Source organism: Barbus barbus (assembly GCF_936440315.1).
Source record: "Barbus barbus genome assembly, chromosome: 45".
In the NCBI taxonomy this organism is placed as follows: domain Eukaryota; kingdom Metazoa; phylum Chordata; class Actinopteri; order Cypriniformes; family Cyprinidae; genus Barbus; species Barbus barbus.
In genome coordinates this window covers 11,344,917-11,368,237 of record NC_136723.1, presented here as the reverse complement: position 1 = coordinate 11,368,237, position 23,321 = coordinate 11,344,917, and the positions used below count along the sequence as shown (strand labels likewise).

At 39.7% G+C, this 23,321-nt stretch overlaps 1 protein-coding gene across 1 annotated transcript in view; it reads right to left on the bottom strand.

Annotated features, from left to right (window-relative positions):
• Window positions 1–11,299: 11,299 nt before the first annotated feature.
• The window catches only part of LOC306864506 (autism susceptibility gene 2 protein homolog), a 390,386-nt gene continuing 378,364 nt past the window's right edge, over window positions 11,300–23,321 (bottom strand). Inside the window, exons 8-19 of the mRNA XM_079408550.1 lie at window positions 22,738–23,009; window positions 22,310–22,548; window positions 20,711–20,755; window positions 19,778–19,873; window positions 18,303–18,374; window positions 17,972–18,001; window positions 17,459–17,530; window positions 17,108–17,249; window positions 16,506–16,586; window positions 16,247–16,330; window positions 15,768–16,035; window positions 11,300–14,579 (exon numbers count right to left, since the gene is read on the bottom strand). Coding sequence (XP_079264676.1) covers window positions 13,364–14,579; window positions 15,768–16,035; window positions 16,247–16,330; window positions 16,506–16,586; window positions 17,108–17,249; window positions 17,459–17,530; window positions 17,972–18,001; window positions 18,303–18,374; window positions 19,778–19,873; window positions 20,711–20,755; window positions 22,310–22,548; window positions 22,738–23,009 — 2,617 coding nt within the window. The 3' untranslated portion in view covers window positions 11,300–13,363. The remainder of the gene's footprint in view (window positions 14,580–15,767; window positions 16,036–16,246; window positions 16,331–16,505; window positions 16,587–17,107; window positions 17,250–17,458; window positions 17,531–17,971; window positions 18,002–18,302; window positions 18,375–19,777; window positions 19,874–20,710; window positions 20,756–22,309; window positions 22,549–22,737; window positions 23,010–23,321) is intronic.

Sequence of the window (23,321 nt, the reverse complement as noted above, 5' to 3'; positions counted from 1 at the left end):
AGCCTGTTGACCTGCCATTTATCTAAGGTGATATTGGAAGGTTTTTTTAACATTCGTTTCTCATTTATTTGGTTCCACAGTATTTGCTAGTTTTTATTTTATTTAAACTGTGTGATTTTTTCCCCCCAAGTGAAAGTAAAATGCGCACGGTGCTTTTACAAGCAAAGGAAAGTGGGGAAAACTCAAACAAACTAAAAACAAACAACTGTTTGATGCCGAATTGCCGCAAATTCGAGGAAAAGAGGGAAAACTCAAACGACCCCACCACCACCACGCTAATACCGGTATTACCGGTGTTGTCACACGTCGATTAACCGGTGGGAAAATTTCCTCACCATCACAACCCTAGCGTGTATATTTGTAGCAAAAGCCAAAAATACATTGGGGCTCAAAAATATAGGCCTAGATTATTCTTGTATGTCAAAAAACATTAGAATATTAAGTAAAGATTACGTTCCATGAAGATATTTAGTAAATTTTCTACTGTAAATAAATATATAACTTTAAAGGCGATTTTCTCAATATTTAGATTTTTTTTGCACCCTAATATTCCAGATTTTCATTTATTCAGCTTTCAGATGATGTATAAATCTCAATTTCCAAAAATTGACACTTAAGCCCACACATACTATTATAATATGTGGTAATATTATGAATTAGCTTTTAGCTAATTCATAATATTACCTGAAATATAATTAACTGAAATATAATTCATAAATTATATTTCAGTTAGTTGCCAAGGCAACATTTTTAATTTTCCTTTATTTGTTTAAGTTAAGGTTTTTCATCTAATATTTAAATTGAATTTTATTTCAGCATTGTTTCAGTTAAAGAAAAATAAAGTTTTAGTTAACAGTAAATTCTGGTAAATTCAGACTGGTAAATTCTCATGTGGTGTCACTCCAAAATCTTGAATTAGTGTTTTAAGAATAAGAAAAAAAAGAAAATTAGAATCAGACATCAGAAATATTTTTATCGAAAGGCTTATGCATTTATTTTTTGCTTCATGGTGACACCACATGGCATTTTTAGTCAATAGAATTTTACAAAGTACATTTCTGAGAACTTGGATTTGAACTTTATTTTCATAATCAAGACAAGATTTTTTGATGCATTTTTCCAGTTAAGTTTCACGCATAGAGCTTTTTCAAGCAATTACACCACAGACTGATCCATGAAATGCATTAGACCTTGACTTTTGAATTTTTTGCTCTGTAATCTTGACATCACGCTCTAGTTTTGGTGTGTTACGATAAGATGAGTTTCACTCTGATAAGCTCAGCATGCATTAATATTAATGCAGTCCGACCACAGAGAAGGTCACGCTCTCTTCAATAATCCATAGCATGAGTTTAAAACGGCTAAAATGTGTTTCAGTGCATGTCTTAAATATTGCATTGCACTACCAATGTTATTTATACGGTTGAACTGTTGAGTCTCGCTTGTTTGGAGCCAAAGCAGCTGTTTTTGTCTTATCAGTGCTTTGTGTACCACAGAAGAATCTCTGGCTTATTTCAGTCTGTTCACAGGAATCAAGGACATGGGGCTGGCGCACTGAGCATTGCTTCATTCCTTTGAGGAATTCTCTCCTGTAATAGTTAACTTGAATTTGAATAGAAATGTTCTTTTAAAAAGGGCTTGGAGTCAGTACATTTTTAAGATATGTCTTTTTCATTTATCCATACACAAATATAGGATTCACTGGAATACTAAACAAAGAAGAGTATGCGTAACCAGAAATAGACAAGGATTTGAATGTGTTTTGGATGCATGTTATTATTATTGTCAGGCGTGAGATTGAGTATTTGTATCTAATCCCCTCCATGGTTATATTTATGCAGACTGAGATTTTTTTTAGCATTTTAACATGGAGGGAAGTAGAAAGAAAAGCAAAGCACAGCATGCTGGAGCGGATGTTTTAGATTTGCAGTGCAGCCGGAGGAACTGATGTTATTCACTGCTTGATTGATGCTTCTTTCATGTGTCACTCAGTTTCTGAAATGCAGTTTATTTGCTGCTGTATCTCATGGATTAAAATGCTAACCCTAAAATCAATGCAAATCGGATGCTACGCAGTTCATAATGGAACACGGATGTAGCATGTGATCACAGTGTCTTTCCTGTAATTTGATCATTTCATGTGTATTTAACAGATTTGACGTCACGATAGTTCATCCTCTCATTGTCTGTCTTGCTCTCGCTTGACTGAAAACTTCTCTGCTTTTTGGACTTGAAGGGTTTTTCCTGTTTGGCAGCATTCAATGTTTGCATGCCTGTGGGTGGCTCTCATAAACCAGGCCGACCGGCTCGATGACAGCGTGAGCAGGATCGGCCCGTGTTAGAGCTGTTTACCACGCCCTCCGCTGCACCTGTTCCTCCATCTACCTGCTCCTGCTGGTTACATTGCCAGAGCTCTTCTGTGACGCCTTCAGATTTAATGAAAGAGCTTTGCTGCCATCTAGTGGTGGCTGGTACTTAAAGCACTATATGGGGAAAGACTGTCTGCTTTGTTCTAGCCAGGTGCATTATATCATGTCTGCTTGAAATGTTTCAGTTTTTTTGCAGTAACGTCATTTGGCTTCCTCTGTTGACCTCAGGATCTCCTGATGGCTCTCTAGGTAACTTAATCATTTTTAATATCTTAACAGATATGAAGAATAATGAAAAGATGCATAGTGCAGCTCTGGGCTTAGTTGTTCTTGTGATACAGCTCCATCTCCTGGCACAGTGGGTCTTCTGGTGCAGCTGCATTATTTTTATTAGTTGAAGTAGTAGTAAAGCACCAGGCCATTTAAAGCTACACAATGTAACTTTTGACCCTCTAGTGGTAGAAAAACAAACTACATTCATTTAATCTGAGCAGGTGCCATACAGTATTTTAGGCTGTTGTTTTGAAGTAATGTAAAAATAAATAAATTCATAAATGACGTAAATGTTAATACGAGATAAAACTATTGCTAGTCTAAGGACCAGTGTTCTAATTTGTAATTAACTTTACTGTTAGTTCAATAAAATATCTTACCTGCTTATTAAGGAAAAAGCCATCTCTCTCTCGCTCTCTTATTAATAATTAATTATTGTTATTATCATTTATACAACCAGAGGTTTGGCTGGCATTTTGCATGGTCCATGGTCAATATTTTTTGCTTGTTGTGACCTCTAACTTTTAGCTTCACACTTTCTTTTTTACGATTAATTTCCTACAAAATTTGTCCCCACTGTCTTAAAGATTGTAATTTTGCACTCAATACCATTTTAATAATTTTGTTTAGTTATAAAAAGTGACAGTGTAGCTTTAAAATGCATCAGCATATGTAGTGTTGTGTTACAGATGTACTTTTTTTTTTCATTGAGGTTTATTTTTATGTTGTATGTATACAGTAGCCCTTTGAGAGAACTGGATCTGTCTCTAGACAAACAGATGCTTTGGGGTCCTGACTGTCAACTGGAGATAGTCTGGTAAGATCAGGGGCGGACTGGCTATCTGGCAGACCGGGCATTTTCCCGCTGGGCCGGCGTACTTTTTGGGCCGGGCCTATACATCATCTCATACCATATTTGTCTGATCGGCCCATAAAACTCTTAGCAGCCTATAGGTTTTCTGGCTAAATAGTTGACGGTAGGGGTGTACTCAAAATATCGATTCTTAGATGCATACCGATATAATAAAAAAAGATACAGTATCGATATTCTAGCCCTTAGTATCGATACTCCGCCCAGCCATTAGGGGGCGCAGCGGCGCCCGCGAGTTTCAAAAAACTCATGGAAAATGTTAAAGCAAGATGTAGCATTTAAGTGATTTCATAGTGAAATATGTTATGGCAGTACATGGTGTCACAAAAAAGAATTATAAGAAGATTTAATAAGAAGTTAAGAATAATAAGAAGATGATTTTGTGCTTGTGTGAGCTCAGACTGTACCCTTGGAAAGTTAAATGTTGACTTGTGGTAATTTCCAGATGAATACAATTTGTGTACAATTAATCAGAGCACTTAAAGTTGCAAATATTTAAGCAAAATGCACTTTGTTATAATGCACTTTTGTCTTCAATAAATTGAAGAAAAATGCAGAGTTCTGTTTGTTGAGTAAATGTGTTCAGCATTAACTAATTGGCTCTGGCCCATGTATTTTTATTGAATCGTATCGAATCGTGTCACATTGTATCAAATCGTATCGAGACAGCTCTGTATCGAGGTACGTATCGAATCGTGACCTGTGTATCGAGGTATGTATCGTATCGCCAGGTTCTCCAAGGTATACAGCCCTAGTTGACGGCGCTGTGGTTTTTGCGGCTGTTTAATGTATTTGTCAAAAAAAGTCGGTTTAGGATTTTTTTCTCCCCAGACAGACCATTGGTTATTTTCTTAAATGACATCAGGCTGACCCAATCACATCTTTAAACAACTCCCCTTTTTCTCTCACTCACTCACTCACTCACTCACTCACTCACTCACTCACTCACTCACTCACTCACACACACAGTGGTGTATTGTAACAAAGTAATAATACTTCGTTACAGTACTTAAGTATTTTTTGGGAGTATCTGTAGCCTACTTGAGTTTTTATATTTCAGCCAACTTTTACTCTGATACATTACCCCGAAGCATATTCGTTACTTTCAACAAAATAGTCAGAAGGACACAGACTGCAGGAAAGCAGGTTTGACGAATCAGTGGTCTGGCGTTTGTGCAAACAAGTACACGCACAATCGCGAATGATTCATTTTCCATTCAAAGTCGAGTCTGGGGTGTGTGATATACAGTATATCTTCTGCAATAATAGGGTAAGTGTTGTAATGATGTGTGATCTGACATTATCAAGTAGGCTATATCATCAAATCACACACAGAGTGCATGCACGTTGTTTTATTAATGTATTAAAAAATTCCAGGCATTCTAAATTGTAGACGGCAAAAATGCTTCTGTATGCTTTTTATATTTATATAATATAGTTAACTTCTAAATTTTGCGCACATCACCTGGACTACAGTCAGGTCCATAAATATTGGGACATCGACACAATTCTAACATTTTTGGCTCTATACACCACCACAATGGATTTCAAATGAAATGAACGAGATGTGCTTTAACTGCAGACTGTCAGCTTTAATTTGAGGGTATTTACATGTAATGGGACAGAATAATAATCATAAATCAAACTTTCACTTTTTAATACTTGGTTGCAAATCCTTTGCAGTCAATTACAGCCTGAAGTCTGGAACGCATACTAGGGGTCGACCGATATGTGTTTTTCAGGGCCGATGCCGATACCGATTATTACAGACCAAGTAGACCGATAACCGATATATTGAACCGATATATATGTCTGGTGTAAAAATGAAAATGAATGTCAAAATTAAGAATAACAAGGGATCTGACAAAAACGGCCTTCCCTAGTGTTGGTTGCACTTCTTACTCTTGTCTTCCCCCATGCATCCATCTACAATAAGGGTAATATATAAAGAGAGAGTTAAAAGTGGGGCCACTTATTATATACTAAATACTACAGCTAAACAGCTTGGGGAAATGTAAGTATTTGGCTTTAGTAATTTACATGTTAGAAATGTATGTTTAATAACATAACCTCTCATAATTCTTCATTAATTATTTTCGGTTGACTAAATCATAACCTACAAGAGGTGACTATTCAATTCATCATCTAATGCACATCAGTTGATTAATTTAAAAAGCGCAATGTATATAATACGTGTAAATAATTTAATTGTCTTCATAGCTCCATTGTAGAAGTTGCGAAGAAGACCGCAACTATTTTAATGAAACTATAACACTAATAGCCTGTTATAGGCTCACTTGGTTCAATAGCCTATTGAAATGTCCCAATTTCCGTCATCCTAATATCTTGGCCTATGTGACAGTATCTTAGTCTTGGCCTATGTGACAGTAATTTCCATTAGTTTTCATTTACAGTGCAGTGCAAATGAAGGCATAAAACATTAATTTAATTTATCTTTTAATCAAATGAGTTAAACTCTATTTTTTGGCAAACAAATGTGTTTACTATTAAAATTAAAACATGTAAGAAATAGCGTATTGTGTGATTGTTCTTTTAAACAAAGGTTGTAATAATTGTAGTAGCATTAGTAAATAAACCAAACTTTTATTTTGAAGGGTTGCCATGAGGACCTCTTAAGTTTCTGTAGCCTATTTATGATATGACGATCGTTTTACTCAAACGAAACAGTCAAATGCTCATGAAGTAACTCTCAGAGCAGTTCTGGGGATGATGTTCATGTATTTATGTCCTCATTTAGTGACATGGCAGATGCGGAAAACACCGCGAGCGTCGCGCACTTCAGTGTGTGTGTGTGTGTCAAAACCGCGCGTCTGTGCCATTCACATATACAGAGACACGCCGAACATGCAGAATTCATATTTAAATAGTCTTTTTGCAGCTTAATGTTTACAGATAGTCCATATTGTGAGTCGATTTAAGTGTACTGACCTACTTTTGATTAATTCACCCAAACTTTGACAAATTCCGTGACTCCTCGTTATACAGTAAATTCCATTGATATGACTGGATTCCGCGATTCCCCCTGCGTTTCCCCCATCTCGGAAACCATAAATATATAATATTGAGGTTTTTACAACTTCAGTGTAGTGGATTGTAATTTATTGCAACTTGAGCAACGTCTGCTACTGCCTTTGAGAGATAACTGATGCGTGATGAAGCAGCACCAGTCAGCAAGCGCTTTCGGTGTGAGAGTGCCTTTAGTCTTCCACCTTGATTGGTCGGACTCCTGACTCTCAACAAATCAGATGCGCGGTGGGCGGAGACTGCTCTAGGCCACAGAGTGGTGAGTTCCGACAGGCTGCATCAGAGCCAAATAGCGCGTTTCAAAATTAAATAATTTTATCGGCACATCGGTTTTGAAAGTTACCGATTATCAAAAAAATGCTTAATATCGGTGCCAATAATCGGTCGACCCCTAGCATAGACATCACCAGACGCTGGGTTTCATCCCTGGTGATGCTCTGCCAGGCCTCTACTGCAACCGTCTTCAGTTCCTGCTTGTTCTTGGGGCATTTTCCCTTCAGTTTTGTCTTCAGCAAGTGAAATGCATGCTCAATCGGATTCAGGTCAGGTGATTGACTTGGCCACTGCATAACAGTCCTCTTCTTTCCCTTCAAAAACTCTTTGGTTGCTTTTGCAGTATGCTTTGGGTCATTGTCCATCTGCACTGTGAAGCGCCGTCCAGTGAGTTCTGAAGCATTTGGCTGAATATGAGCAGATAATATTGCCCGAAACACTTCAGAATTCATCCTGCTGCTTTTGTCAGCAGTCACATCATCAATAAATACAAGAGAACCAGTTCCACTGGCAGCCATACATGCCCACGCCATGACACTACCACCACCATGCTTCACTGATGAGGTGGTATGCTTAGGATCATGAGCAGTTCCTTTCCTTCTCCATACTCTTCTCTTCCCATCACTCTGGTACAAGTTGATCTTGGTCTCATCTGTCCATAGGATGTTGCTCCAGAACTGTGAAGGCTTTTTTAGATGTCGTTTGGCAAACTCTAATCTGGCCTTTCTGTTTTTGATGTTCCCCAATGGTTTACATCTTGTGGTGAACCCTCTGTATTCACTCTGGTGAAGTCTTCTCTTGATTGTTGACTTTGACACACATACACCTACCTCCTGGAGAGTGTTCTTGATCTGGCCAACTGTTGTGAAGGGTGTTTTCTTCACCAGGGAAAGAATTCTTCAGTCATCCACCACAGTTGTTTTCCGTGGTCTTCCGGGTCTTTTGGTGTTGCTGAGCTCACCGGTGCGTTCCTTCTTAAGAATGTTCCAAACATTTGTTTTGGCCACGCCTAATGTTTTTGCTATCTCTCTGATGGGTTTTTGTTTTTTCAGCCTAATGATGGCTTGCTTCACTGATAGTGACAGCTCTTTGGATCTCATCTTGACAGTTGACAGCAACAGATTCCAAATGCAAATAGCACACTTGAAATGAACTCTGGACCTTTTATCTGCTCATTGTAATTGGGATAATGAGGGAATAACCCACACCTGGCCACGGAACAGCTGAGAAGCCAACTGTCCCATTACTTTTGGTCCCTTAACAAGTGGGAGGCACATATGCAAACTGTTGTAATTCCTACACTGTTCACTTGATTTGGAATTAAATTAAAGCTGACAGTCTGCAGTTAAAGCACATCTTGTTCGTTTCATTTGAAATCCATTGTGGTGGTGTATAGAGCCAAAAATGTTAGAATTGTGTCGATGTCCCAATATTTATGGACCTGACTGTATATCTATATCACACAAAGAGTACCGTTTTTCTGCAAATATCAGCATGAACACATTTAATAATCATTTCATACAAGTCCAGTAAGCAATAAGTGACTTACATTTTTAGACTTAGACTTGCTTGTTTTTGCTAAATTTAGCCAAAGAAAATAGTTCCAAACAAAGATCACAGCACTGTTTTGCGTCTCTGAGCAATGGACGGTGTACTTATTGAAAGATTACGAATCGGTGTAATAAATGATTTAGTGATTCACTCATTAACACAGTCAAATGCTCTGTTCCTGAATGAATCAGCCGTTTGAACAAATCGGTTGAATAAATGATTCAGTGATTCACTCATTAACGCAGTCAAATGCTCTGTTCCTGAATGAATCAGCCGTTTGAACGAATCGGTTGAATAAATGATTCACTCATTAACACAGTCAAATGCTCTGTTCCTGAATGAATCAGCCGTTTGAACGAATCGGTTGAATAAATGATTCAGTGATTCACTCATTAACGCAGTCAAATGCTCTGTTCCTGAATGAATCAGCCGTTTGAACGAATCGGTTGAATAAATGATTCAGTGATTCACTCATTAACGCAGTCAAATGCTCTGTTCCTGAATGAATCAGCCGTTTGAACGAATCGGTTGAATCTCAATAACTCACTCATTAATGGTCACTTTCTGTCACATTTCAAGTCTTTGCTGTCACCTACTAGCGGTTTTCATTTCACATTTTGACTTTTTCATGTTTTAAATTATTTCAAATATCAGTATTCAATGTTTTATGTTAAAAACACAACATTAGGCCTATTTATGCATCTGTAACTGCAGTTTAAATGCATCCATGTCCCCTGTGAGATACATTAAACTGTAAATAAATACATCTTAATGCTATTTCAGATGCAGATTCCAGAAATGTTTTCTTATGTTGGAAAGACAGACACTAAGTACCGGATGAAGCGCTTCTTATTCTTGCCCAAAAATACAAAATGGAAGAAAGAGTTCAAACTGAACGCAATCTTGCTACTAAAACTATGAATATTTTTTTATATAGATTTATTTGATTCTTTTCCATTTTGCATTTACTTGTACTTTTACTTTCAATACTTAAGTACGTTTAAGATTTTAAAAAATACTTTTCTTACTTAAGTACAATAGATATCATATACTTTAAGACTTTTACTCAAGTAATATTCTAAACGAAGACTTCAACTTTTACCAAAGTCATTTTTTGGTAAGATACCTGTACTTTTACTTGAGTATGGCTTTCGGGTACTTTATACACCACTGCGCGCACACACACACACACACACACACACACACACACACACAGGATGCTTCTTATGCTTTTAAAGGTTCATCCAAGGAGTTTACAGATTTGACTAAGTTTACAGTTTATTTAATGCTATACTATGGGAAACAGTGATTATCTGATCAACAATTTCTCACGTCTCTTCCCTTTCTCCCTCAAACACACAGGCACATACACAGGATGGCATAACTATATAGGCCTATAGTTTTAGGATTCATCAGTATGGATTATAGTTTTATTATATTCATAAATTACACTTTTTAGAAGTTGTCAACTCTCACTCTTTCCTACTTATTATTATTATTATTATTATTATTATATGGCTTTAGTGCTTTTATGGAATAGGAGCTGGTATACATATTCAAGAGCGTGCAAAGATGGGTAGTATTTTGGTCGTATGTAGTGGGCCGGTCTGGGCCAAAATGCCAGGGCTGATTTTTTTTGTCCCAGTCCAGCCCTGGGTAAGATCACAGTTGTCTGATGACAGTTTCATCAGTTACACTGATAGAGCTCTATCTGTATAATAATCGGGCACCATAGTGCTGCAGGGAGTTGACTGCTATCGATTGCTTCAGTCTGTTCCTGTCTGTTGTGCTGCTGAGGTTTGCATTTGTAGCTCCGCTTTTTTTATTGAATCTTTACCTTTCACTCTCTGTTGTTTAAAGTGATAATATATAACTTAATTCCCATCATATTTCTGGTATTATCTATCAAACTAATCTAACTAATTTAATCGTTCGCTTTTTAAAACCGTGAGTGCAGCGCATCAGCTGGTTAGCTTGTTACTCGCATTTCTATTCACGCCTATTATTGTTTTCATTTCTCTCTCGCTCCGTTTTTCACGAGTTCATCAAACAACAGTGGTAAGTTAAGTTGGTATCATTCATCAGTCACAGTGAGCAATGGCTTCTCCTGCTATTGTTGTTTGCACTTTGTCACGTACATTTTATCTCTCTCTGTCTGCGACGAGGGAGTCACGTGATAAATGCAGGGAAATAGTTAGGCTGACAGAGAAGGTTTCAGAATTAGAGACACGCATCCATACTTTAGTTGAGGACAGTAAGAATGTGAGGGCTGTAGATACTGCTTTGGATGCAACTAGCTCAGGGAGTCCTGTACATTGTTCGGTAACGGTTGAGCAGCAGGGTTGTGCAGCAGGGCAGCTGGGTGACTGTGAGGCGCCCTAGGCGCGGGTCGAAACACCGCTCTTCCGTTCCGATCAGAACATCAAACAGGTTCTCCCCACTCAGTGAGGCACCCACTGAGAAACCTGATAAAAGTGCTCTAGTTATTGGTGATTCTATTGTATGGAATGTGAAAATAGAGACACCAGCCACCATAGTCCATTGTTTACCGGGAGCCAGAGCGGCTGACATCTTGGCAAATTTAAAAGTGCTGGCTAATGCTAAATGTAAATTCAGTAAGATTGTTATCCACGTCGGCGCTAATGCAAAGTCACTCTTTTACATTTTCTAAAAGAAAACGCACCACCTCAGTTCTTAAGGGCGTTTTAGTGCATTGGTAATAAGAGTCCACCTTCAAGTCCCTGTGATATTTCAGGTTTTAGATATTGCTCAGGTTCTTCCTTTGTCACACTGAAAAAAATATTAATTGAATTTACTAGATCTATTTCTAGTAAAATCAACTTATTTCAGCTACATTTAAATAAACAAATTTCAGCTAAATTTGTTTAAATGTAGCTAAAATAAATTGTTTGCAACCACTTACCTTAAAAAAAAAAATTAAGTACCATTTTTTTTTCGGTTCAACATGAGCCGGAAGATGGAATTAAATATTAAATGGAGGGTGGGTTTTATTTTAGCGCATTTCCTCTCCGTATCAAACTACCGGTTGGAGGGATTGGTTAAAAATATACTGCCCATAAATTGCCATCAAACTGACATTATAAGAGAATGAACTCCATTCCGGAGTGGAAGCAGTTTTTTTAGATTTTAATAAAAAATTTCTCAGTGGATTAATTGTTCACCACAAGACTATGCTCTGAGTGTATGTTCACTACATGGATGGGTTAAATGCAGAGCACAAATTCTGAGTATGGGTCACCATACTTGGCCACGCTCCACTTCCCTTTCCCCCCTTTCAATGGGCGCGATGTACATAGTGTCAATTTTGATTTCACTTGGACTTTAAAATCACTCTTTGGAATCCCCCCCTCCTCCCATTTTATCAGTCTCCAGGGGCCTCATTTATAAAATGTCAGAAACCATTCTAAAATTGATCTTATGATCATCTCTCAAATATGCGTGACTCATAAAATGAATGTACAGAAAATGCATGTAGCAATTGACGTGGATTTAAGCGTATGCACTAAGATCAAATCTAATAGTAGCATGCTTTATAGGTGTCTCCAGGTGCCAATCAGAAAAATATAAGCATCTAATATACAAAATATAAACATGAGCAATGACACTACTGCTAGCTCTACATGCTGCTAGCAGATTTGGCTTATGTGCATTGATTGTTTTTTGATGGCAAGTATTGACAAGCAAACTTTAGGACAGGATCAGTTCACATTTTTTAATAACATGGCACAATTTACATAACACAAGTTTAACTGAGGAGCATGCTGTCGCCTCACCCTTTTTTTGTACATGATCTAGAAAGGACATTTTTTACGTACATGATAAACAGCAAAAACGTTTCTTACAATCTCTTTGCAATACGTATTGACTACCCACTACTGCTTCAGTGGACATTTTAATGTTTGATTTAAAAAAGAGAGAAAAAAAAAAAACACTGCACAACATCTGATTTTCACAGAGTTTAAAAGCGCACAACTATCCCTCCCATGGACTACTAAAATAGATCTCTGCTCAATAAAAACAAACTGCCCATAGCTTTTCCATTGATCATTGTGTAGATACATAACACTTTAACACACAGCTAGGCCAATAGAGAATTGTCCTGCTTTCTGTACTCTTGACTTCTCGTGACATGATGGGATGTTGTAATTTTTGCAAATTGACTTTTGATTTAGAGGTAATTAATTCAGAGAATTTAGGTTTTGTTAGCTTCTTGGAACATGGTGTATTTGTAAGGATTGTCAACACAGATCTTTATAGCTTGAAGAACAAAAGCATGTTTCTGGATCAAAAGTTAGGGAACATTTAGTCAGATGTGTGAGTAAAGCTCGCTGCAGAAAATCTCCATTTAGGAACAATCACAATCTGAGTAATGTGTAAGCTAGCTCCACCAGGAGAAGGAGAGGGCGCAGTAGAGACTGGTTGTCCTCTAGAGGAGAGAAAAATGATACAGAGAGAGAGCCCACGCAAGAGTTGCATAGTTGAAAGAAGAGATGTGGTCTCTTGGACAATATGATCCTTCCAAACCATTAATATGCAGCATTAAACTAAAATCAGAGCTTGTGTGCTCGCTCCCCTTTTGATCACTGCCCACTATGTACAGCATTTTAAAGTAAAGCTTTCATAACACCCATTTGCATATTTGTACCTTAAATTTTTTTTTCCTCTAGGAGAGAAACACACCAATTTTACACATATCTACAAGTTCTGCAATGTATTGAGGATTCCAAGATTATCTTTCCATGTTGGAGATCTAGTGTTTGTCCACTTTCTTGAGATCAGTGTACTGTACATGTTTGTTTAAGAATACACATCAACGCAGGAGCGAACAGGATAAAAGAGCATGAAAAATCGCAGTCTTTTGTACAAAAACAAAACTCAACAAATAAACCAATCAGTAATGCACAGACATGATACAGCCACAAGTGCTTGATTCTTGTTCCATTACAGTCCATGGGGGGTCTCACCGCGCCTCGATGTCTTTGTGTGTGTGTGAGGAGGGTCTGTCTCTAATGTCAGTGCCAAGTGGGGTAGTCCGTCTGGGAGACGTGGAACGTGCTCCCAGGGATGGGATAAGAGGGGGCGGGGCACTGAGCGATGCAGTGGGAGGGATTTTGTTGAGGATTCCATTCTGGGCAGCCATGGCAGTGGAGGGGCTAACGCGGGGGTAGTGCATGCTGGGAAGTCCAGGGGCTATGAGACCCGGGTGAGGGAGATGTCCGTCTAAAGCAGGGTGATGCATCGAGTGCAGACGCCCCTGCTCGTAGTCTTCTCTGAGCAAGTGCAGACGTTCTCTCTCCTCTAGGTGCGCCCTCTCTTGTTCCCGCCGCTGTTCCAAGGTGTGCCCGTGAGGGTGGTCTCGGTTAAAGTCATGAGGCTCACGGTCCCGGTACGAGCGCTCTGCTTCGTAAAGCCGTGGTGCTGCTAACCGGTGCAGAGGGTCATTCCGCAGTAGCAGATCCCGAGCTAATGGATCCCTCCGGTGGATATCGAGTCCCCGGTAAGGGTCCCTCATGGGATCCCAGTGAAAGGCGGGATAGGGGAACCTCTCTGCCCCTGGGATGGGACTGATACCCATAAAGGGGGCCACCATACGAGTCCTCTCCAAACTACTGATACTGTTTATGGGATGCATACTGGCCATGCCCATGGGTATCGGCATTGAAGATGGAGGGTGGAGAGCAGCAGGAGGAGGAGGAGGTGCTTGCGGTGTGGATCTTTGTTCCAGGGATCTTTCCGTGGGACCATCCTGCTCCTCTTTCCTCTCTTCTTTCACTTTTATCTCACTGTTTTTCTTCTCATAGGTGATATCAGACTTCTTTTCCAGAACATCTCGAGTCAGCCCGCCGTTCACCCGATCTATGCCACCTGACCGCATGTAGGGTGATGCTGTAACCCGATTGGCCGGCTTGTCTTCAGAAACCCGGCCGTCTTGGATGACGGGAGTGTCCTTGTCACTGTGGTGATTCTCCTTCCCCTTGTGCTCATCTGTGTTGGAGTCTTTCCAGTCCGAGTGCTCTCGTTCTCTCTCGCGATCTTTGGGCTTGTCCTTGTCCCGAGACTCACTAGAAGGGATATGGTTCCGGGAGGGCTCAGACGACCGGGTGTGACTCGTCAGAGTGAGGGGGTTGACAGTAATCGGGGATGGGTGATTCTGGTGCCTCTTTTCCGCAGGTTCCCTAGAGGTGAAACAGATCATTACTATCAGACAAAAAACTATTGGGGGATAATTTTCAGCTGGTCAAAATACTTCAGGGTGATGCAAGATTCTTGATAAACCTTTCTAGGTTTATTCTGCAATAATGACTGGCTGACTGTACATGCAACTTAAATATATATATCTCACTGACAAATATAACATGACTACCACACACTTGGTCAGAATTGTTGGTACCCATGATAAATATGATCATAGAAGACTGAAAATAAATCTGCATTGTTAATCCTTTTGATCTTTTATAAAAAAAAAAAAAATAATTAATCACAAAAATCTAAATTTAAAGAATTTAAAATGGGGGGAAATATCATTATGAAAAATGTTTTTCTCTAATACACATTGGATATAATTAACGGCACCCTTTTATTCAATACTTTTTGAAACCTCCATTTGCCAAAATAACAGCTGAGTTTTCTCCTATAACGCCTGATGAGGTTAGAGAACACCTGACAAGAGATCAGAGACCATTCCTTCATCCAGAATCACTCCAGATCCGTCAGATTCCCAGCTCCATGATGGTGCTTGTTCTCTTCAGTTCACCTCACTCATTTTCTACAGGGTTCAGGTCAGAGGACTGGAATGGCCATAGCAGAAGCTTGGTTTTGTGCCCAGTGACCAATTTTTGTGTTGTTTTTAAGGTTTGTTTTTGGATTATTGTCTGGTTGGTATTTGATAGAATCAAAGATGTCCAGGTGTTGTAAACAAGATGTCCAGGACCTCCAGAAGAAATATAGGTCCACAACATTAAAAATACAGCAGTATATTTCATTGTACACATGGGGTACTATTTTATCTCGTGTTCATCAAACCCATCTTGAGTGTTTGCTGCTAAAAATATTTTTTTTAGTTTAATCTGACCATAGAAGCCAGTCCCATTTGAAGTTCCGGTCGTGTCAACCCTGTTCCTGGGGACCCACAACCCTAATCAAACACACCTGAAGCGGCCAATCCAGCTCCTCAAGACTGCTTGATAATTGCAGGCAGGTGTGCTGAAGCCGGTGAGAGTGGGTCCCCAGGAGCAGGGTTGAAGACCTCTGATCAAAACGATTAATAATGCAGGTTTATTTTCACAGCCTTCTTTCATATTTACCAAGGGTACCAACAATTCTGACCACACGTGTGTTAATATCATCCACACAGCTCTACACACCGCTCTTTATCATCCTTGTTGACTGATGAATCCCTCTTGTCCAGGTCACGTTCTCTCTCTCTATCCCTTTCTCGTTCTCGCTCTCTCTCTCGCTCTCTCTCATGGGAGCTGACTGATGCGCTTCGTTCAGGGTCTCCAGGTTTGAGCCAGGGAGGTGGGGTGGGGAAGGACGGCGGAGTCCGGTGGAGTCTGTTCCATGGCTCGTGGGGACCGCTGAAGTGCTGTTGTGCACTGGGTGCATCTTTGTGGCCAAATACAGAGTTGGGTGCTGGGATTTGTAAAAAAAAAAAACAACATTGTGAGATTTTATTTATCTTTATCTTTTCTATTTCATGCATGAGTACTCTTTGATGTCAGAATATTAAATGTTGTACTGACTTTTTAAACATTTAGTCTTGTAACTGCATTTATTCTTATAACTGAAATGTTGACTGAAAGTGAATTTTCTAATACAAAATAGCTGAAGAATTGGCACTTACCGAGTGATGGGTTTCCTAGCCCACCAAAGGCTGCAGTGCTTAATGAGGCCAGACTTCCAAATGAAGATGGTCTGTTGAAGGGCTCTGTCAGTCACAACAGGAACAAGGAATCAGTCAGTGAAATGATTGTGACTCATCAATAAAGTACAGCTTGCTTCATCACAGAATGTTATGATTTAACCCCCCCCCCTTTACAAACCAGCTTAACACTGAATCTTAAAATGACTATATATATATATATATAGTCTTGCCAACTTACCTAAGTGGGGTGCAGGGGTAAGAAAATTGCTAGGATGATGTGGAGGGTGTCCGAAAGGTGCAGCTGAGGGATGCGTGGATCCTGAAACACAAACTGACAATTAAAACAAGCCTAATGGTCTAGCTCAAGGTTCCTAATTCCAGTCCTGATGCCTCCCAGCTCTGCACATCTCTTATCTGACATGCTCAGTTGAGGGGTGGGCTCTATTTGACTGTATTGGGAATCCCTGGTCTAGCTGCAACCTAACAGGCAAAAACTGCCTAGACAATACATCCTTGACAGGAGTGAAAATGCAGTATATAATAAAGTACAAACAACAGGATTAATCTAGAATGCAACCCAATCATAGGCTGCTTTAATTTGGAAGCATTTAGGTTTTGTTACTTCACTCGCTTGCAATATAGGTGGTGAGTAACGAGTATCAAGACATGGGGACTTAAAATAGTTACAACTTAATAAAATATATTAAGAAAAAGAAAATCACTGATAGTCAATCCAGACTACCCAAAAGATTTTGGAAGCTCTGCTCTTGATCTATATAGTGACAGTGACTCAAGAGTCAAGAATGAAACTCTATGCTAAGATTTTGGTCGTCTGCTCACCTGCTGCTGAGAAAAGCGATGCAGGTCGTGCCAAGTCATGAGGGTGATGCATAGCTCCAAAAAAGGTGGGGCCTGGGGGTCGACTTAGGAACTCCGGTTTGAGGCCAAAGTCCAGCTTGTGTGGGTCAACCTGCATCTGCTGCTGGAGAAGGCCAGGTACAAAAGAGAACAAATGTGATACCCCTCACAAAGTACCTCAAAAATAAGAAAGGCTGTATTGTATTCTGCAGATCAGAGTTAACAAAGAGGAGAAAAAAGAGAGGCACAAAGAAAATTTCTTTGTATATGTAATGTTGATCCTGATTGGAGGGTGCGGTAAAAGTCAAATCCGGTTATGTACGCAAATCTCACCTTTACTTTCTGTTGGTGGTGGTAAATTTGCCAAGCTATATGGACATGCATAGCACACCACTTTCCTGGTTTCTGTGAAGACAAAGTCAAGGTAAGAATTTCATGTTCAAACATGACTATTAATTTTATTCCTTTAAAACTTCTAAACACTTCTATTACATAATATTGGGTACATCTGAAAATATTATTTACAATTTTATGTAATTGTTGAACATTTTATGAAATTTAACTTGGAATGTTACTATTAAGTTTTCCAATGTTTTGGGCACAGCTGCAAGTTAATTAGGAAAAATGTCATTACAAAGTGTTTTCAGTGATAAGGGAGTCATATAGCGTTCTCCTATAGACTCTGAGATGAAACCGTCGAGTCCCAGCGCACAGCTAATTAAAGAGACTGCGGAGCGGAAGGCAGGTGCTCGGTGTAAGGTGCGATTAAACTGTAATGAGCTTTTACTCTATTTCCTGCAGAGTCCTGTGGGGAAACAAACCAAATAACTGATAATGCAGTCTTACCCTGAGAACCGGCCGGAACGGATCTGTCAGCTAGAGAGGAGAGGGAAAAAGAGAGAGCGCGAGTGAGAGAGATTAGGGACACAAAGCTGTCACTTAGGACTTTTAATTAGCATCACTTCATCACTGACCAAATTAAAATGTTAAAATTTCCCTTTCTAATGAAGCATTTCGTAGAATAATTAGGCCAGAATTTAGAGTATTCCCCTTCCTATCACTGCCTGCATACCAATGTGGACAGTATAACGTGACTGAGAAATGCCATGCTTAGTTTGCCCGTAGTGTCATTCAGCACTAGTTTGTTCGTTGCAAAGAGTGTGTTTGGGGTGCGTACCCGAGGGTCTTTCTGAAGGAGTGTGTGTGGGACGGCTCCAGGCCTGGCTGCCACGTCTAGAGGGTTTGAGGTCTGTAGTACAAAAAGACAAATCATAAGCATTTTCAGCCAATCACATGATACCTAAACCATCCAGTAATATCTCACATACTCTAGCATTACCAGTTACTCTGTTACACACTGTGTATCTTAAGAAAACATCTGAAATTTATTCTAGTTATACTGTACCTATAGATAACATTAAAGGGGTTGTTGACTTTTTTTTTTCTAGGCTTGATTGTGTTTATGGGGTGCAGTCTAACGTGTTAATGCTTCGTAAAAAAAAAAAAAAAAAAAAGCAGCATTATTTTCCACATTTATTCTTAATTTATACCTTTATTCCACACTGCTCTGTCCCTTCTCCTATAACTGCGCTGATCATTTCCTGCTTTTATGAAGCCCCTCCCTCAGAAATGGGCTCAGATTGGTTAGCTGGTCCAGTGTGTTGTGATTGGCTAAACCACCTCTAGTGCGCGTCTAAACGTCCCGTCCCTCACCTCAGCAGCATGTGCTCCGGTTGTATTGTAAACAATCTATATTGCTTATCTATTTGAGCCCGAATGAGACCCTGAGAATATTAGTGAAGAGGATCGTGCAGAACCTGTGCAAGCACAGCTCTTAATGGTATGTTTTTTGTTTGTTGTTGTCTCATACTTTTAGATATGCTGTTTGTTAAATAAATGCTGTAACTGCTACTGCTTCTGTTAGCTTTTTATATACGGTTTTATCCTGATTAAAGCTTTAATACAGCAAGACAACCGCACGCGCGTCCATGTTTATCGCTTCTCATAGCTATGTGAAAAGTGTATAATTGGAACATTTCATTGTTGGAGCCGAGCTGATGATCTGAATGAGAGAGAGAGAGAGAGAGATGCAGAGCGTGCAAGGAACAGGATTGAGAACCGCTGCTTTAGAACATTGATCTTGAAACTTTGAATCCATTAGAATTGTTAGAAGATAGAATTGTAATTCATATATGAATAGATTTTTACATGAACCCCTAGTTTTCTCCTTCTCTTCTCTAAAGCAGCACAAGATGGCCTCACCCCTTTACTGCATGTTCCCGAGGGCGGGGTTTATCTGGGTTTGTGATGTAACAGACCCGGGAAGTAGCTTGTTGTAGTCCCTACGAGGCGATTTTGTAGGCATTAAACTGCCAGAATTTTAAAAGACATATCTCTGTTTGCATTGAACTTTCAGCGCCACAACTTTGCAGATATTGTTTATGCTCAAACAGCAACATTACACCCCAACTGACATTGAAAAAGTGAAATCGCAATCAACTACCCCTTTAAAGAAGAAACCGACTGTCTGAGATCTGTTTATATTTAGCTAGATCCATTCCATGTGTGCAGGAGTACATTTGGAACAGCACAGGAGGTTAGTTTTGGGAGTAGTCTCGGCATTCCAACTTTTAGCGTTTGATATTGTGATACCTTGGGCTGGAACGCTCCCTGCAGAGATCCGAAGGGCCCCGTCGGTGGGATGACGGGCGGAATGCCAGACACCGCTGGGGGGTAAGAGTGGAACAGCTGAGAAAAGAAAAAGGATACAAAGATACAGTTACTCTGTGAGGTTCCTGTTTGATCGTGTTCGCTGTTTACTGTTATACAGTGAGACCGGAGCCTGCAGGTCCCTGTACAAACTAACATCTACACAATACACACATGCTGCATAATATGAAAATACACACCATGTGAAAATAATTCACAACAATTTATGCTTAGTTTTTCTCTCTACGAATGAATAAAATAATGAGACTACAAATAATTTATTCTGCTGCATATAATGATACAACCTTCATCTGACCTGCAGCTGTTATGACATTAAAGATTAATGGTGAGATGAATTTACAATATGGGTCACCCTCTAAACCAGCTCTGATAGCAATGACTGTTATTATCACAGCGTACTGCATAATACATGTAATTACAGTGGTGTTTGTGCTCATGGGTGGGTGTCACAAATTAATCACTGCTAAATGGCGACTCTGTAATTGAAGGGCAGAGATCAAATAAATTAAAGTTGCATTGTTGGACAGGCTGGCAGAATAAAACACATTTTATCTCTAAAAAGATCCCCACAGTCACCAGCGAGGCATTTCAATAATAATAAAATAATCTTTAATAAAATGTGCTTAATACCTTTATGTAGTAATGGTTTTTATAAAAACATTAAGGCACTTAAAGCCTATTGTAGATATAATTACAGATGGATTGCTTATTGCCCCTATTACTTAAAATGCCCAGAATGCCAAGTAGAATGAAATTAAATTATTGGAGCACAAATTAAAGAAGACAATTACCACTGCACTAAGGAAGAAGAAAAAAGCCACTATAGCAAATGCCAAAAACATGACAGGTACTCACGCTGTGTCTGTAGAAGGGGTCGACTTTAGTGGGATATTTGTCGAACTGTGGAGGAAAAGAGAAACTGAGCTCAGTACACACAGGAGTCCTTCAGGCTTACAAACAATTTACTCCTGACAAATATCTTGTGGAGTCATGAGGCTCAAAACAAATACCAAATACTTTAATGTGCTCTCCAGAAAAGTGTTTGGTTGGCAGTAAAATGGTGTCTGCCCTGATTAATGAATGTTAGCACAGGAAATAGGCCTGCATTATTTCTGCTGGCCCCGTCCAGGCTGTCGTTTTGCAATTTACAGTGAATTATGACAAGGTTAATGTGTATTACTCCGCAATTCTGTAAAAATAGTCCTATAAATAGCTAATTTAACAAGGTTTGAGTGGTCTAATCTGGATCCAGAGAGAATGTTTCCCACTCGTGAGTAAACAATGTGGCTCTCAAACTAGTTTTATACTTTCATTAGCTAACAGAGCACCGTTCTCAGAGGTCTTTGAGTCTGGAATGGTTCAAAAGCCGCTTTTAAGCCTCTGTGGGCAGTGTGGTTACCGTCGAGCTGTGTGGGAGCGTCTGTATGAAGCCTCAACTCACTAATCAGCGCTGCTGCCTGCCAACCAAAAGACCTCAGTCAAAACTCCATCAGACCAAAATGATGTCATTAAACTGGGAATGAATAAACTAGTATTAAGTTCTCAAGGCTTGGCTGGAACAAAAATGTATCCCCAGTTGCTCTGCCAATTCGAAAATCAGGGCAGAGAACAGAGTGGTGAAGCATGCCAGAGATAAACAGCAGTTTTTCAACAAAGAAAACCCACATTGTTGCGAGAGAGAAACACATGGTTACAATTGAGAGAGCGAGCCACCACCATGGCTTCCAATGTTTACTGAATCAGCATACTGTACTGCACAAGTTTAGAATTCAGCAGTCGGTGCAATACACATGCACAAATTTAGTAGTTACCTACAGCGTTCCCACAGTTTTTGACCACTGATTTCTTCCAGTCATCTCTGATGACTTAATAGGGATTTTTACACATCATATTGATGGATTTGATTTTTACTGACTCGCTAATAAACCATCATTTGTGAACCGGCCTGAATAATTCATTAAAAAGACACATCATAAAAATGTCCATGACTGTGGAAACCCTGAATCTTATATACATGCATTTGATTTTGTGGATATATCTATTTTATACATTCAGTCATCCATTTAATCACTCAAGCATCTCCACCTTATATTGCAGTGCGGAAATAAACTATCTTCTTTGATTGTGCAAGACTTCCGATTCATTAGCCTCTGTAGGTAAATAACTTGAACAATGAAAAGCAGTAAACTGTAAAATGATTTGCCCTATAAACCAGTGTATTTATTATAATGCATTAAAATAATATGACCACAAAAATCAGTTTGCAATATCAAGCAGCATAATAGACTTTCTTGTACAGGTAATATATCTAAAAGCAAATGACACCGGAAACCTTGCACAATTTACCAAAGGCTTCTCCCGCTCTTATGTTAAAAATAAGGTGAATAGTCATCCATCCATGACCACAATTGTTATTATTATTTTTTTTAAAAGTTGTGTTCCACTTATCCTCACATTTCTGGCTGGGGTACGCACCATGGGCGGTGCAGGCGTGGGCATGATGGCGTGGGGGAAAGGGGTGAAGGTGTGCTGGTGTGTGTGTTGGTGTGTGTGCTGGTGCTGATGCTGGTGCTGATGCTGATGCTGGTGGAACTCAGTCCGCAGGTATGGAGGGGGGCCCAGTGATGCCCCGCGATCAGCACTCTGAGACGCCAGGAAACGAGTGTTTAATTCCTGCCGGAGAAGGTCTTGTTCTGGGAGAAGAAAAAAAATACGAGAAGTTTTAAAAACACATTAGAATAGAGCCCCTTTTCAGAAGTGTTTATCTAAATGCAGAGAGAACCATATTGGTATTGGTGATAATTACATGATTCAACAGCTGGCAGTAATATCTGATTTTATTTATGCTATGCATTAAAGGACTCTGGATGAGAGATTGGTACCTGAGTAGGCACTCCCAGCTGGGTGTCCGGGGACCGGCAGAGTGTTTGAGGTGAGAGGAGGAGGTGGAGGCAGAGCAGCAGGCGACGCAAACATATTGGTGTGATGAGGAAGATTGGAGGGCGTCAGGGAGGGGGGGAAGGTGTGCGAAGCCGTGGGGTTTGCTGGCAGGGGGAAGGAGGCTGCTGCCCCAGTGGGGGCAGGTTGGTGATGGTGCAGATGAGGGGCTGGAGAGGGGCCCGGGGGCTTCCCTGGAGTGCTGCTTCGACTGCTGCTGTGAAGAAAGAGAGAATAAACCATTGTAAAAACGTGCCTTTAGAGAACTCCCTTTCCAACCTATAATAACAAAACTCCTTTGTTCACTAAATTGCTTTAAGAGTGGAAAGCGTCTGCTATAAATTTAGCAAAAGGATCCCGTTTCAGAAACCTGGAAACTGTGGAAACAGCACTGAAGAATGTGTTATTCCTGGAGGGATTTCCTAGCTGTACACGCTAAAGTATTTATCAGAGTCATATGCAATCTAACAAAGAGCTCATTTACAGGCTAAGTAATAATTTAAATGCTAATTATATTCAAATCTGTGCA